At 36.4% G+C, this 16554-nt stretch overlaps 1 protein-coding gene across 11 annotated transcripts in view; it reads right to left on the bottom strand.

Annotated features, from left to right (window-relative positions):
* The window catches only part of RAPGEF2 (Rap guanine nucleotide exchange factor 2), a 190817-nt gene that overhangs the window by 25712 nt on the left and 148551 nt on the right, over positions 1-16554 (bottom strand). For all 11 annotated transcript variants that reach the window (XM_075751801.1, XM_075751798.1, XM_075751804.1 and 8 more), the window contains 9 exons: positions 13839-14016; positions 12024-12160; positions 11320-11478; positions 9562-9714; positions 9025-9189; positions 5814-5921; positions 5520-5723; positions 5313-5421; positions 2903-3149 (listed from right to left, as the gene is read on the bottom strand). In XM_075751801.1, coding sequence (XP_075607916.1) covers positions 2903-3149; positions 5313-5421; positions 5520-5723; positions 5814-5921; positions 9025-9189; positions 9562-9714; positions 11320-11478; positions 12024-12160; positions 13839-14016 — 1460 coding nt within the window. The remainder of the gene's footprint in view (positions 1-2902; positions 3150-5312; positions 5422-5519; positions 5724-5813; positions 5922-9024; positions 9190-9561; positions 9715-11319; positions 11479-12023; positions 12161-13838; positions 14017-16554) is intronic.

Here is a 16554-nt window from a genome sequence, read left to right as displayed (position 1 = left end):
GAGTGATAGAAATACCCAAGTCCACTGAAAAAAAAGTTCTTGGATTCTTTCTCAATCCAAGAGAGAATTAAGCTGAATCTGAACATCTGTATTTTTGTACTTGCACATAAAGTCCAAAATACTGCGACACGCAGTGATGATCAACTCTGCACACAGCACTTTTATGCTAAGCAAGTCTTTCACTACAACTAAAAGCATTCCCAGCAATCCACGTCTTGTCTTTCAAGTAGGAACCACTCCCCAAACACACATACCAAACCACGTAAACAAAAAACCCCAAAGCCCCGGAACCTCAAAATGCTTTCTAGTGTTACTAAAGAACTATATAGTATATTTCATAAATGTGCCAACACCAGTATTTTCTCTAAATTCAAACCAAATGAAGACAATGTGACCCTCCCTTTATATTAATAGTTTCACTTGCATTATGTATTCTTTTGGGAGTTTGTCAGTGTTATATAATCTTATACCTATCCTGTGCGTCATGACCAAAGCAGCTTCAGTAAAGTGGATCAACTGACAAATGTTAGTTTTTTAAAAAAATAAAAGCAAAGTTTCTAAAATTCTTCTCGATTCTAAGTATTCATATACTAAATTGGAATGTATTTACCTTACGCTCAGTTTACCCTATTTTTAAAACTTAAATCAGAATCTGAGAGATGCAAACAAGAAACGAACCCCAGAAATTTCAGTTACAAACAGCAACACTAGAAAATTCCAGGTCCTATGAAGATCAACTGCCCCTGCTATTAGGTAAAATACTTCAGTGAAAGGAGATTCTGGTTTTAAAGGAAAGGCATTTCTATTGCTTTCTGCGTGCATTTGCCATGCAGGGAGATAGCATTAACTAAGAAATAGCTTTCCTGCTGAATGACAAACAGGGTGGAAGGGATAACGGAATAGCGGAGCTGTCTGAATGCTTCTTCCTTCCAAACACAGCATACTGTGCATCCCACCGCAGGGCTGCAAACAGAGAGGAGAGAGGGGGGCTGCTTCTTTGTCTGGGATGCTGCACTATGGACCAGGCAGAACTTTGCTAGAAGTGGAGGTGGGGGTTGTGTTTAATCCTTATTTGGAGCAACTGAGCCTATAGATCACACAACCACCCTGGATTAGAAGTAAGCAAAGAGCTCGAGTGGAGGCTGTAGCCAGCAGCACACTTCGAGAGATGCCTCATGGCTGGCTGAGAGATTTCCCAGCAGAAGCAGAGGAAATGGTGCTGTTTGCTCTGATCAGGAAGTTACCTGACATTACTGGACTAAAAAGCAAGACTGAAGGAAGGCATTATCTCTGATTTAATGTCTCATGAAGCAGACAGGCTCTCTTTAAGAGTGACCTCATTCTAGTTTAAAGATTGGTTTTATCTGGATACATTCTGGAGGCATGGGAGACCTCTGCATTATTCACGTTCAGAAAGAGGTGGACAGTTTCACCTCATAAGCTAGCTGACTCATGAAATGTTCAAATATCTACTTTAACAACTAAATCAGCTTTTTCATCCCTCTTGACTTTTGGTATTTAAAAACACATGAAAATAGGTTAAGTGCCTTCATATATGCAATACCATTGATGATTAGGAAAAACGAGATAGAAGTTGCTACACAATAAGGGGGGAAAAAAGCATGAACAGGTAAGTCTACAGCTACACATGTCTATGCAGAAACCGTGCAGACACAAACAACGTCAACAGGCTTTGCAGACAAATTGCTATATATAACATACGAAGTAAAGCTAGCAAAAGGAAAATAGGTCAAGTGTACTGTTTTTCTGAGTCTTACCCAAAGAGGTCCCTGCACAGAAAAAGTGCAAAAATGAAAGGAATCAAAGAAAAAAAAAATTATGCAAAAGCTGTGAACAATGGTGAACAATGCAAAAAATCATGCCTAAGTATGCATGGCTCAGCAGAGGAACAATCATACAAGACCAATATATGGAAATAAAAGCAAACATTCTGAAGACAAACAAGAGGATTTACAGATTCTCCTCTAGCGAATGTATCTGTGTCAGTTTAAGAAATATCCACTATTTGGATATAATAATTTATATTCTTTTAACCTTTACATTACCAATATTCTATTTTTAATGTTTCAGAATAGTATTTATTTTGTAGGAAATACCTAAAGTAATAGCAGGAAAAAATCCCAGATTTTTAACACAAATGTCTCTTTAATGACTTTACATAGAATAGATTTCTTCCTCAATGGGACACAGAAAAGAAAAATGCAAAAGAAAACACTGATTACACATCGACTACCTTCTACAATTAATTTTTCCCTGTCAATGCCATCTGTCTTGGCCAAGAACCAGATTCCCATAAAATCATATAAAACTCATTCTTCTATTGTTTCCAACAATCCTTATCAGAACTCTCTTTCTAAAATGCGTTCATAGAATAAAAGATATCACATACCATATTTAGCTTTCATTAAAAACATACTTAATTCTATCAAAGAACCCAAGTTAAAATTTTAACCTCAATCTCCCTTACAGCAGTACATGGAAATGCTTATAGATGACTGGAATGGGGACAAATTGAAATTGTTGCTCCTATCAACCATTTGCAAGCAAGCCTGCTCACAGAGTTATTCTGAAATTAATTGCCTGGGATGCTTCCAGTTAACAGTCCTCTTAAAAGAAAACAGTAAATGACATGAAAAAGTATTTGTGCCATCAGTCTGTCTAGAAGAGGTAAAATACATCCATATTGACGTCAGGAACTGCATTGTTAGTACTCTATGATAATTCAAATATTCAGACTAGTATTTTCTAGTATATTTTTCCAGATATAAGCATGATTTGCATTAATAAGTAAAAAAAGTATCATGACAAATTATAAGTATCAAGAGAAATTATTAAAAGTTAAGACAAAATAAATATTTAAGAGGAAATAAAAAAAACTCACTTGTATGGTTTCTGAGGCAGGATACTGATTCGAGTCTTGTCAAGTATCTTCTTTAATTTATTTCTTCCCCCAACTGTGTTGGCTTTACTTTTCTTATTTACTTTTTCTAATCCAATTACCTGCTCCACATCAACAGCAAGGTCTGGGATGGAATAACGACTCGCCTTTTTAATATCACCAATTTTAGGGAGGTGGGGAGCACCATTTCTTTTTTCCTCTGACAACCGTGTTAACAGTTCTTTAAAAACTGCACAAGACAGGAAAAGGGAGGAAAGAAAAAAACCAAAAATGTAAAAGAAAGCTCTGTGCATCAGACCAGTTTAATATTAATCATTACATAAACTGATTAGGATATTCTGTCAATTCAAGTATTAAATGAATTTAGATATAAGACTTAAAAGAATTAACATTTTAAAAAGGACACTCATTTTCTGTAGCATGAATCAGAAAATCAGTAAATTGGCCCAGCTCAGAAGAAAAGTACACTGGATGACCACATGGTTGCACAGATGGAGTCAAGAGAAGGACTTTGACTTTTCAACCTAAGGACGCAGGCTTCTGCAGAATAATAGCATGCATAAAAAGAGCACACGAGACAAAAATGAGATAGGAAAACTAATAACTGAGAAAGAAGGTTTTAAACAGATAGCCAGCAACAAAAGCTCTCAGATGGACAAGAAATTATGAGCAACAGGATCAAAAAAAAATCAGAAATCAGAGGGGAAACTGCAACGAAGTCAGAAAGAAAATATAAAAAGGTATGATACTACTGAGGCATCTTGGATGTTTGACAGGGCTGTTGCATCCATCTGCCAGATATATAAAAAACCTCTCAGACTCTCTCAGCTCCCTAGCTAAGAGTCACCTCTGAGGTAGAAATACCTGATGAATTTACGAATTAGCTCTTGTACTGCAACTTTTAGCTTCACAAAAATGTTTATATATTTAAATAAATCAAACAAAACTGATCTGGAGATCAAGTCACATATTCTGAGAGTGAGAGGAAGTCTTCATATATAAATGGAAAAATCATCTGATGAGTTGATTTGTAATAATAAATGAAAACTGATAATTAAACCCAAGGAATTGTAGAAAAAGTGGGAACGAGGGATGAGTGGGGTGAGGTTTTACTATTATGCATTAATTTTGTTATTAATATTCATCTTTCTATCCAGAGGTACACAACAAATCACTAAGAGACTTCAAAAGCTTCAAGTAAGACACACAAAGAAAAGTGGAGGAGAGTAATCCGAGCCAATAACTTTACTGTCGAATAGGAGCTGGGGGGCCAAATTAGATACAGATAAGTTAAAAAAAGGAAACTCTCCTTCTGGAATTTGTTGATAACGAATACTGCATGCAAAACATAAAAAGTTCCAAGACTCTACTATGATGTGATTTTAGTATTTGTAGTGGAGCAACACAATCAAAAACTTAGAAAAATACAACGGAAGAAATCAGGTTTAACACTACACATACTAAAGCAACACATGAGATCCAAAAACCTAGTCTGTGAAGGATGGTTATACAGAACTTACACACAGAGGAACAAGCACACACTGCTAAAGAAGCATATACAGACGTATTAATATATATATATTCATATATTATATGTAAATGCCTTAATTATGAGAAACTATTGAAATATTAGAATCTTTACTGCAAAGCAAAAAAAAAAATTAAATCCCCAGAAAATAGATTTGACAAATGACTTTTGGAGATAACCTAAGCTTATTTTATCATCAGTTAGTGCAGTGACATCCTGTGGTAATATTCTGCCCTACTTATTTGCGATGAAGAACCTGATCCTGAAAGAGATACTTGGGGAACACATCACTAAATTATATAAATAATCCAAATATCCAGTGGTAAAAATCAAACGATCCCCACAAACTATTAATTACTTAGGATGCTAACTGAGGTCCTGAGCTGCATAAAGACTCCTTCATGACTGCTTTAGTACTTTTAAGAGGGAGAAGTGAAGAGAACAGATTCAGAGGGTAGCAAGACTGTTTTCACCTGGCTGGCAAGAACTCCTTGTAGGCCACAATCATGGTAGGCATGGAGTTATCAACTGAAAGTCCAGAAGAGGCCTCTTTCTTGAGAAAGGACTAAATGTTACATGTCAAGCATGTTGTGTAAGTTCGAGCTAAATGGTCGCAATAATTCCTCTTAACCCAGAACCATGCTCTTGTGAGAGTGAAGTCACTTCATATAAGACCCTACTCATAATTTTTTCTCTGCAATTATGAACTAAGGTATTTAGCGACCTGCAAGCGTCCTTTGTCTATTCTCCCCAGTACAAAGTGAAAAGTGTTTCAAACAAAACTATTTTAAACTATTAAAAAATAATTTAATACTTCATCTAAATTAGAACAGAAATTAGAACAAAAAGTGTACACAAACTTACCAAATAAATTGGTTTTCACAGTGATAGACAAATGAGTGTTATTTCTAAGGATTTCCATGGCTTTTGACAGCTGAATGTTTTCGAAGTTTTGACCGTTCACTTCCAGTATCTAAAAATACAAACACAGGTAGCATTATTTTTATTTAGCGAACAGAAAAGAAACAAAAAAGGGGGGTGAAACCCACCAAACATTTTAACATTACGTACCTGGTCTCCACGTTTCAAGCCTGCTTCTGTAGCTTTACTACCAAAATCTACACTGTCAACAAAGATTCCAAATCCCTTTTCTGACCCTCCCAGCAAGATAAAAGGCAAAGGGGCTTCTCGAGATGGCTTTGTTAAGGTTATCAATCTTCGTTTAGCTTTAGCAGCACAAGCAATATTTAACAGCCTCAAATGTCCACCCATTTTCTACAAGAGAAAAGCATAATGAGTTATATATAACAACAGCCTGGATACTCCCTGCCATCTCGAGTTGTCAGAAATTCCCCTCACTCTTACCTCCCTCTCCAAATTGTTCTCAAATTCTTCCAGAAATCGAGTCATAGCAGGATCTCCTTCAAAATCATTGAAGTGATTGTTCACCCACAACAATACTACCCGTGTAACCTGAAAATTAATCAATAATATAAATATTTTCCAGGAATACCCAGAACAGCACTAGTGCTAAGTCCTTTAAAAAATACTGCTCCTTAAAGCCTCTATAAATTTCCATTGGAATCCTAAATATTATATATATACATCCAAACCTAACTTTACTAATATGCAATCATTTACCAGCAGGATAGAATGAATTAAGTATTAAAATTATTTTCACTAGTATAAGCAGTTGTATGTTGTATTTCATAACGAATACTATGAGTTAAAAAAATTCACGCTGGCTGTATCAAATTTGATTGAGTAGGGAATAGAGCACACAGGTATGAGGCAACGAGTTAGATCCATTTCTGACTTCTAACAACAATTTCCTGTTCATGTACATTTCCAAATCTGCTTAATTCTTCAAGCACATGATCAGAAAGCTTCCGATACTGCTTTATACTGGTTCTTGAATACCACAAATCTTTAGGTAAGCCACCATTAACTTCATCAGGCATTTACCTCTGTAAAAGAGCTATTGTATGTTTAGAGAGGCAGGAAAGAGGAGCTATTGTGAGAAGCAGGAAAGAGGTTTTAACAGCGAATACATGCAGTTCTTTTCCTTAGAGTCAATCTTTCAGTTCACTACTCCTCCTCCTTTCTCTCCACCCCTACTCCCCCCAAGCAACTACGATTACCAAGTTCAGAAGGATCTTCGCTGGTATTTTACAGTTTGCTAGGAAAAAACCCTGAAGCAGTACTATCAATTAATATTATTGAAGGTAAAGCCACAAAATATGAGCTGCATTTTTAAAAACTATATGCTTCCACCATAACATTTGATCTTAATAGGTGATTTGACCTGGAACATCAGCAGCACTTGTCCTGGCAAAATAAAAGAGTTTTGATGTCTTGAATTAATATTGATTCACATTATTTTTAAAAAACTTCTGAATCCAAAATGGTTGTGCCACTCAAAGTTACCTCTAACAAATACAGCTGCATTTCTTCTGTTATGCTGGGAAAGTAAGTTAGTAGGGGAAAACCTCTAAACATTTCAAGAACTAGAGCTTAAGAACAAAATCTCATGCAAATTTTCATCAGCTAAAGCTAACACTTGTCCATTCTTTGCATCTGCACAAAATCTAAATCTCTGCAGCCTCTTATGCTAAAAGTCTGACACCAGGCATCCACAACCCAACATACACAGTTTCCAAGTGGTTTGCATTTTACCCCAGAAAAGCAAGTGAATTCAGAAGATTTGCTGAAATTAATGACCAAACTAATCAGGTACTTCAGAACTCCAGGGGAGTTCAGATTTCTAACAGGAGGCAACTGCACAGCACTGCTGTGTTGCAGCTCCCAACCACAGGGATGTAAGGCTAGGGGTAGCATTGCTGACGTAGGTGAGATTTTTCCACCTTTGAAATTGAAGATGAACTTCCTTTCTGTTAAACATCTGTGGTGGTTTTCATTAATGTAGATGACATTGGAATATCCAGACAATATCTGGTTAAATTTAGGCTAATTGCAGATTTTTAAAATTAGCTGGGAAGTTGCAAGCCATACCACGTAATATATTTTAAATCACTACAGTAACAGCTTCATTATCAATGCTGCTTTCAAAGTTGGGACTTACTAATGTACACCCAAAGGACACTGCGCTGAAAGGGTTGAACGGTGACTTCCAAAGGAATGCCATTACTTGTGTCACAAACAGGAACAGCATTAGAAGAGAATCAATGCTGTAAAATCAAGCAACCTGCTGCTGGGCAAAATCATCAGTAAGGCTGGATCTCAAGTGTCCCGGTCTGATTGCTACTGAGTACTGACCACGCTCATGAAGTTTTACTCACCCCCTTCCCTCTCCTCACTGCCTATCAGCACCTAATATAAAATAGCCAAAATCTTCCAGATTCCTTGATCTTGACTTGCTTATCTCCACTTGCCCCAAGCTGTTCTCAGACTCTTGCCTTTCTGTCAGCACTACTGGATGTCAGAAAGGGTCAGTTCTGGAGACAGCAAATCAAAGACAGACCTGATACCAGCAACTGTTCTGGCTCCTGCTTTTACAGAGGCTGAGGGCATTATCCATTGGGGGATGAGAAAAATAAGTTTAAAGAGGAACTCCAGTATCATAGCTCTGAAGCCGTAAGAAACCTATGCTAAACAATATTAGCTGCAAAGCCCTTACTCTCTGCCAAATGCAAGATCCTTCCTCCAAGGCACAGACATACTAGCACTTCTAGAAGAAATACCCAGATTTAAATATAAGTTGAAAACCAAATTTCTCTTTAACCTTATTGCTATAATTCCCTTGTTTTCAAGTTTGCAAAAGACATCTGGAAATTTTTACTAGGTTTTGTTTGGGGGGTTTTTTTGGTGCTGGTGTTTTTTTGTTTGTGGAGTTTTTGTTTGGGTTTTGGTTGGGGTTTTTTTGTTTGTGGGTTTTGGGTTTGGTTTTTTTTTTTTTTACATATGAGAAAGTTGCATACAAGTGAAAATAAAGCATTACACTGTGAAGCACAATATAGCCTCAATGGACAGTGTGCCAAAATTGGATATACAGGGCCTTCTTCTTCCATCATGGCAGTTTTGTTTAGGGAAAGGATGTTTGATTGCTTTCTTGTGTTTAGGTTGGGTTTTTTTAATGCTGTGTAAGACTCAACAGATTCTTAAAAAAGGCTATATTTTCTAGTCTCTTTATATAAAAATAAATTATCACAAAATGTTTGTCAAGTTGTGTTAACTAGTATTATGTATGGAAAACAGAGAACTTAGGTATAGGCTCAAATTACAAGACACAGTAGAATTCTATTGAATTATATTAAATAAAAATACTGATTATTGGAAAAAAGCTTTCCATATACTTGCAAGCAACTAAGTTATGTTGTAAAAACACAGCAAGGTAAAATATGGCTAATTTACCTTGCCTGAGCACATTAATACTTAAAAAAAATACAATAAAATAGGGAAAAATATTTTCTTTGTCTTATCCATATATTCTGCCATTAAAATATGTCACCATATTTGTGTCTTATTCAGTTTAGTCATTCTCTCTAAAACATATTTTATTCTTAATAGCTTATATTTCAATGCAAATGGTAACAGGTATGTATTCAGGGGATTTAACCTTATCCCTGAGGCTGGGGTCATTGAACCACTCCAACAACTTCTTGCCCACTTCCATTGGGCTGGAAAGAAAGGTCCGATATGTCAACAGGAAGTCTTCTATAAATGTTGGGTCTACCACAGAGTGCTCTTCCACCAAATGCATTGTTAACCTTTCAGCTGTTCCCTATTAAAAAAAATAAATCAATCTTCGTTATTAAAATAGATTTTCAATAAGTCCAATTTTTTTTTCTTGTAGCATGCTGACGATGCATTACACTAAAAAGAATACTAGCATCTATTGACTGGTGAGCTAAGCAAACATAACAGCTTAACCATTGTGATAAGAAATATAAAAAAATTTATGTAATTAATTTCTACAGAAATCACCTAATTACCGATGTGCATAATTATAAAGAGAAAAACTAGAAATAATAACTGTTTATTTGCAAAAATATATTTTTATAATATATAGCACTACTAATCCTGGACCTAACTTGCCAAGTTAAGAAGCTTATACAACACAAACTTTTGCAAGACATTCCCCTCTTGCTTTTACCTTGATGACAATGTGACCTTTTCTTGTTCCAGTGCGATCAAGCTCCCTGTGCTCCTTCACCATCACAATCTCCCCTTCCTCTTCTACCTTCTGCATGTTCTTTTCCACTTGATTGAGGATGCGGCAATAATCTTGCTGGGCTATGCAAACAAACTGGAAAGAATCATTGCGCACCAGTATTAAAAGGTAAAATCTTCAGAAAAAGCATTTAGACTTAAGATGCAAGTAATCTATTAATAGAAAAGATAAAGTAGCTTCTCAACCTGCAGTGAGCCAAATTTGTCTTTCCAGCAGTTCAGCTGTAATAAGCAGATGAATACACAAGCACAGTACTTCTACTACAATCTTGCAGTTAGAGGAGACCAAGATTCAACAGAGCAAAATGATTTTGCATTATCAGCCATTTTTGTCTAGCTGCTTTGACCTCCCCTCTGCTGGAGATGAAGCGCAGTATCCAAGCTGGTATTTTTTCTCCCATGCAAGCTTTTGTGTGGTATTTAGAAGCGTTAAGAGATTGAAGGGAAACCCTAGCTTTTTTTATGTGTGTGTGATTATTGTTATTGTAAATAATTTTCATTTTTCATAGCTATTATTATTAAAGTCAATCATTAAGAAAACTAACATTTATTCAATTACATGAGTGCAGGCACACAGAAACAAATTACTTCTGGATTAAAGTATACAGCAGGAAAAATATTTTCTACAATCATCTGCTCAGCCAAGAATACATGCAAGAATAGATATCGTCAGACTATTCCTAGCACCTACACTGTGCAAATATAATTAAGACCACCCAGTACAACTTAGAAAAAGAAAATGCTGTACACACTATGAATTACCTTCTATAACTTGTTAAAAGTTTTATACCTTTGTGTCTCTTTTGGGGCAAGATTAAACTGTCTTCTTATATGAACTTGGGTATTTAACTGAAAGAAAATAACAGTATTTCTTCTGATTGAAAATTAATTTACATACCTTTTCTATTTCCAGCAGCTAGTAGTAGCTGAAACAGAAATCCCATGTTTGTAGCAAAACCTTATCCTAACAAGATACTGTTTATGTACTTTTTGAAAGTTAGATGGGCAAACTAAACCAGGTGATTCCATTTACACCCATTTCAAAGGACATCTGCTGGAAAGTAATTAGCCATCAGGACCAAGCAAAAGGGTTCAAATTCACCCAGGGTTTGGGTATACTTTTCTGGATAGGAATAAGCAAATAGCAACCACATATCCAGCTTAGGCTAGTAGTTTTATGCTACGAGAAGCATTCCTTACATCTGACTGCTTGTGTTACAGCAAACATCAAGGCATTTTCCTTGAAAGGCCAGATTAGCTGAAACTAGAAGATTTTCCACTCAAACCATGGGAGAGAGAGCTCGTATTTCTTTAAGATTCAGTAGCCAAGTCAAGTAAGGAAGAATGGCTGTTACCTGTAAAAGAGCCTGTAATGGCTAATGGACCTTGAGATCCTGCTAAGGGAAAGTTTGAAGCAATGGATGTATGCACCGGGCTGCTGGGCCTCAAGTTCTGGAGAAAGCATGTAGGCAAACCTCTTCATCCAAAGTGATCCCTTATCCAGGAATTTAATTTCCCAGACTGTGGGTATGCAGGAGCCATATTTCCCAACTATTGTACAGGGTTACACACTGGAGATTTTACATATATTTGGTTTAAAATAAAACCATGTCTGGCTATGGAGTTGCATTACATACATGTATGTATGTGATTTTGCATGTTCTACAGTCCGACACTCTACCTGGCAGTCATCCACTTTGGTTCTCATCACTCCTTTCATATATTCTTTTTCCATGGTAGGGGAAACACCAAAACTGTTCCCCATGCAGAGTATTTCTGTTCTTCCATCAGGGTACGTCACCTCCACAGAGCCATTCAAAATGACTGACCAGGAATCCAGCTACAAATCAAATGTTGCAGGACACATGAAAACTGAATCACTTAGCATTGTAATATCATACCATATAGATACCACTCTCACAATTTTTCCAAAGGAAAGGTTTTTTTAGCACCTATTTAAAACATTTATAAGCTAGTTTACCTTAAATGTGCAACTATTTCCAGCTCAAGAAAACTGAGCTTAAATTTACCTTTAATGTTCAGGGTTTATGTAAGATTGTAAAAAAAAAAAAAAATTAAAAAAAGGGAAAGAAGGTTTTGAAACATCACCTGAACACCGAAATAAACTCCCAATCCAGCTTCCAATGCAGGAAGCATTTTGTATATTATGAAGAGTATTTTCTTCTGCTTTTAATGCATAAGAAATGTTGTGTGAATGTGTAAACAAAAGCTTTCAAACTAATCCGGAACAAAAAGAGGTTTAATTTACCTGCCTAATGTTACTTTTTTTTGTTTGTTTTTAATTAAGCTACAAAAGAGGACCTTAACCCTGTGGAATCTGGGATGTTTGGTATAATAGCAGAGTCAAAAGCAACTTCTACTGACCTCTTCCCCATCGTTTAGTACAATAGTTCCCGCTCTCTCCACAACTGCAAACACCATTACAGCACAGAGCTCTCTCCTCACTGACATTGTCATGTTGGCAAAAGCAGGCAATTGATGCATGAATTCCAGTAGTTGTTCTGAAGGAGAAAAAGCCCACTGAGTCGTGCATGTCAAAACAACAAAGCACAGTAAAGACAGTTCTTCAGCAAGATGCCGGAGGCTACTTAAGCTAAAATGCTGCACAATCGTTTCTGTATACTAATAAATCATGTACAGTGGCCTGTTGTAATTACTGGGTATTTTGTAGACACAGACTGGCTGGTCATATTATCAATAGAAGCCCTGCAAAGTAAAAGTCAGCATAATGGAAGAATTGTAATGTAACTGAGGGCTCTGAATACAACCAATGATATCTGCAATACTCCAGCCAGGGCAATAACTCCTTAAGACTATGATAGGCCTACATAAAACACAGCAAGACATTAAGAAGGGAAATTTCACAAAACTGAGCAAATTCATTGGTAAAGCCATCCTTTCCTAGGCTACACTTAACAGTAAATTGTACTTGATCATCATCTGGCGGATTCACAAAGTTCTCCTTGGACAGACCAGACAGGATTACTGTCTTAAAGGTGACTACTGCCCTGTCTTCTGCATGCACTGGAGCTGCACTTGTACTCAACAGTGAACTTATCCCGTATTTTCACTTTTTAAATTGCTCATAACTACAGACTCAATTTTTCTTAGTAGTCCTGCTGAGGGATGCTAGTCATTTTTGCATTCAGTTTGATCTAAAATACCTACTGAAAGAAGTCAATAGGACCTCATAATTTTCCTAAATTTTTATTTACGCAGAATTGCTGAATGGTGAGGTTAGAAGGAACCTCTGGAGCTCATCTGATCAAACCCACCTGCTCAAGCAGGGCCACCTATAGCCAAATGCCCAGGACCATGTCCAGATGGCTTTAAGAATATCTCCAAGGAGGGAGATCTCTCCACCACCTCTCTGGGCAACCTGTGTAGCACTTGGTCACAGTAAAAAAAAAAAACCAAAACAAACATTTCCTGGTGGTTAGACAGAGCCTCCTGTGTTTCAGCTTGTGCCCATTGCATCTGGTACTGTCACTGGGCACCACTGAAGAGCCTGGCTCTGTCTTCTTTACACCCTTGCTCCAGCTATTTGTACGCATTGATGAGATCCCCCTGAGCCTCCTCTTCTCCAGGCTGAAGAGTCCCAGCCCTCTTAGACCTTCCTCATATAAAGAGATGCTCCAGTCTCTGATTCATCTGATAATCAGCCTTAATCATCATTTAGTCATACTTTGATAAAACAAAAAAAATTAAAACTCAGCCAGTGAAACAGATTAGATTAGAAACTCTAAGAATTTGAATTCTAGTTCTGCTTTGCTTTCAATGTATTAACCTGGACGTTAACACAGCAAATTAGTTTGATTAGATGCACATTTGCATACAGGTCTTAACGGTCCCAATGTTTAACAGAAACGTATATCTTTGCTTTGCCAAGCTACTGTCTTACTATTTTCCAGTTCTGATATCAATTAGAAGTTGAAGCTTGAGATCAAAAGGGCCAGCAACTAATAGCGTTCACCCACATTATGTGTGTTTTCCTCCTCTTCTTTGGCTGTACGCATTCACTGGCTGAATTTATAGCATTTATGAATTACCTTACAGAATAAACACTAAACTTACCAACTACAGAAGCCAGTGATTAAAATAAAACCTCAAGCTCAAAAAATAATTTATTTTTGGTGGAGAACAAGTTTGACCATATTTTACTACATGGCAATAACTTACCAATGTCATCATCTGTCCTGTCTATTGGGTCTTTCTCCAAGCAGTCTCTAACAATATCCCTACTCATCAAAGGATCTGATGCCCTTTCAATGTCTTCTTCGTCGTCATCATCCTCAGAATCCACTGCTGTCTCTGGCAACCCACTGAGATCCATATCACCAGCCTCACTTTCTGTAGCCTAAATTCATGTATAAACAATTAAAAAAAAAAAAGAAAACATTAAAATGCTTCACTGCTACTAGTTTTCTAGTTAAATGTACAGAAATTAATTCTATTACCTAATTGATCACTCAAATTCACTCAATATTTTGTATATTGCTTTTTTCTTTACATATCTTTTTAAAATAACTTACAATTAATCAACCCAAAACCATTGTTTAAATAGGTCTTTTAACACTTGTTTCAATCAGCCACACAAAGAGGATTCAACAGACATTATTTAATCAGTGCGTCTTGGGGGAATTGAAGGCAGTCATTTCGAGGAACAATTTCTTGAAGTATTAGCTGAATATATTTTTTAAAAAATAAACAGTGCATTTAAAACAGTTTCAGTTCCCACCCCAACTTTACGTTTTCAGATACTTAGGAATACAGTGTAATTTTAAATAGACAGTTTTGGGCAATAAGTACAGCATCAAAATGCTACGGGAATTTTGCTGTCTCCCACTAACCTAGGACTGTATTTTTCTTTCACAATTCCAGTTGAACACAGTTAAATATAGCTTTCATTGGCTGATAAACTGTATAAGAATTTACAGATGCAGAAAAAATGCGAAGTCACTGCTTAAACACCACAGATGGACTACTTGGCAAACTGGCAAATTTCACCTACTTTAAACTGTATTAAAATGAAGGAGAACATAGTCCATATATAGCCTGAGGTCATTAGTATAGCACCTAAAGGTAAATACATTTTAATGATTTAATTTTAAGACCAAACACTTAATAAATCCCACAAACATTTGTCTATCATGGGTGATAAAGCTGCTTTTTCTGAGAACCTGATTTAATACCACGGCAGCTGCCGAGGCTCAGCTATGACAATTTTTAAGGAAATGCCAGTTTCTAATGAGCAAGTTTTAAGCCATGGCTCGAGAAATCAAGTTTCACATGCCTTATAGGGATGGTTTGTTTCTGAGACTCTGGAAGCACGCAACACATTCACATCTACTTTAAAAATACTACATGGAGCAAACACAGCTACTAAAGCCTGTTTTAGCGACCTGTCTCTCACACTGGTAAAAAAACCCACCCAAAACAAGGTCACCCTCCAAACGTAGAGAAGGTAAGACAAATTACGTCAGTATTTTCCTAGAATCATCTTCCCTGTTTCTGCCTCAGTAGCTGCGTCTGACATCTGTTACTGTCACGGCCTGATACGTGGCCACCTTATGAACGGTAGCATATGGCTGGACACAGATCGGGGCAGCGACTGTCATTCCTAAATGCTTCTGTCCTACAGCACAACACAAGCTTTCTAACAGGGTCTTGTTAATATAAAAAGCATGATAACAGCACCTACACGATATTCAAATTATTCTCACTTCGTAGTTTGTTGTTTTTGAAGAAAAAAATGCTAAGCATTTCTTAAGCAGAATAAAGATGGATGTTACCGGCATACAAACGAACCACAAAAACGATAGCGCTGATAGCTGTATTTTCATTTGCAGTCTCACTCTGTTTAACATCCATGTTCCCTATGACATATTTGAAACAGTTGCTGTAACTACTCTTTCAAAATAGGCTTCATCAAAAGCGACTGGTGGAAAAAGCAGTGACGATGGAGTCAGCAGACACAGCTTATGACACCAATCTGTCAGGATCAGAAGTCTTCAACAGCAACAATTCCAGTGACAGTGGGATTCACCAATTCACAGTCAATTTTGCAAACTTTCCCATTACTAACAAGCGCCCCTCCTACCTGCCCAGATTAAGCTCTCTCAAAAGGACGTTAATAAAATGACTGCAGAATTTAGTCATGCAATGCTAACATACATGAGAAAATTCCACATATTGTATAAAATCTGATTATTTAAAGACTAGTTTTTTTACTATCTTAAAACTAGAAAACAGAACTGGATAGAAGTTGAAGCTCTATTAGCAAGAGAAGTTGATGCTATTTAAAAAAAAATTCTCACACTGAAATTAAATGCAAACTTTGTATTCAGAAAATACTTTAAAAATACTGCTAAAGGCTACAAGCATTTCCCAAAGACGATCACTTTTTACCAAGCTAATTAAATCTTTTTGACAATTGAAGTTATTGGTAGAAACCTGAATGATAACAGAACTAGTTCTAACTTACTAGTTATCAAAAAATACAAACCACTGCAACAAAGTTCAGAATTGAACGCAACAATCCACAGAGTAGTAATAAAAATTATTAATTTAACTTAGAACACCTTTAAAAATAAACCTCATCTTTTGAGAAAAAAATATTTTTTTTCAAGTAACTTTCTGAAAATATTATGATTACACAAAAGTTAGAAAAGGAACACAAATGTAGCCTTTCCACATAGGCAACAGGCATTCATAGTAGCAAAGTATCAAACAACTCATCCCTGACTCCTGTTTATACACGCAAAAAGTTTTGCATGAGTTTTGTTACATTATTAAGAATAATCAAATCTGTCTTCATAGTAAAAGCACACACAAATTTACCTACAAAAACATTGCAAGTAGCTTCTTTAGGCTTAGTAGCATGTAGTAGCATACT

The sequence above is a fragment of the Balearica regulorum genome, chromosome 4, assembly GCF_011004875.1.
Source record: "Balearica regulorum gibbericeps isolate bBalReg1 chromosome 4, bBalReg1.pri, whole genome shotgun sequence".
NCBI lineage: Eukaryota > Metazoa > Chordata > Aves > Gruiformes > Gruidae > Balearica > Balearica regulorum.
Note: the sequence above shows the minus strand (reverse complement) of the source record. Positions and strands in the feature narration are given on the sequence as shown.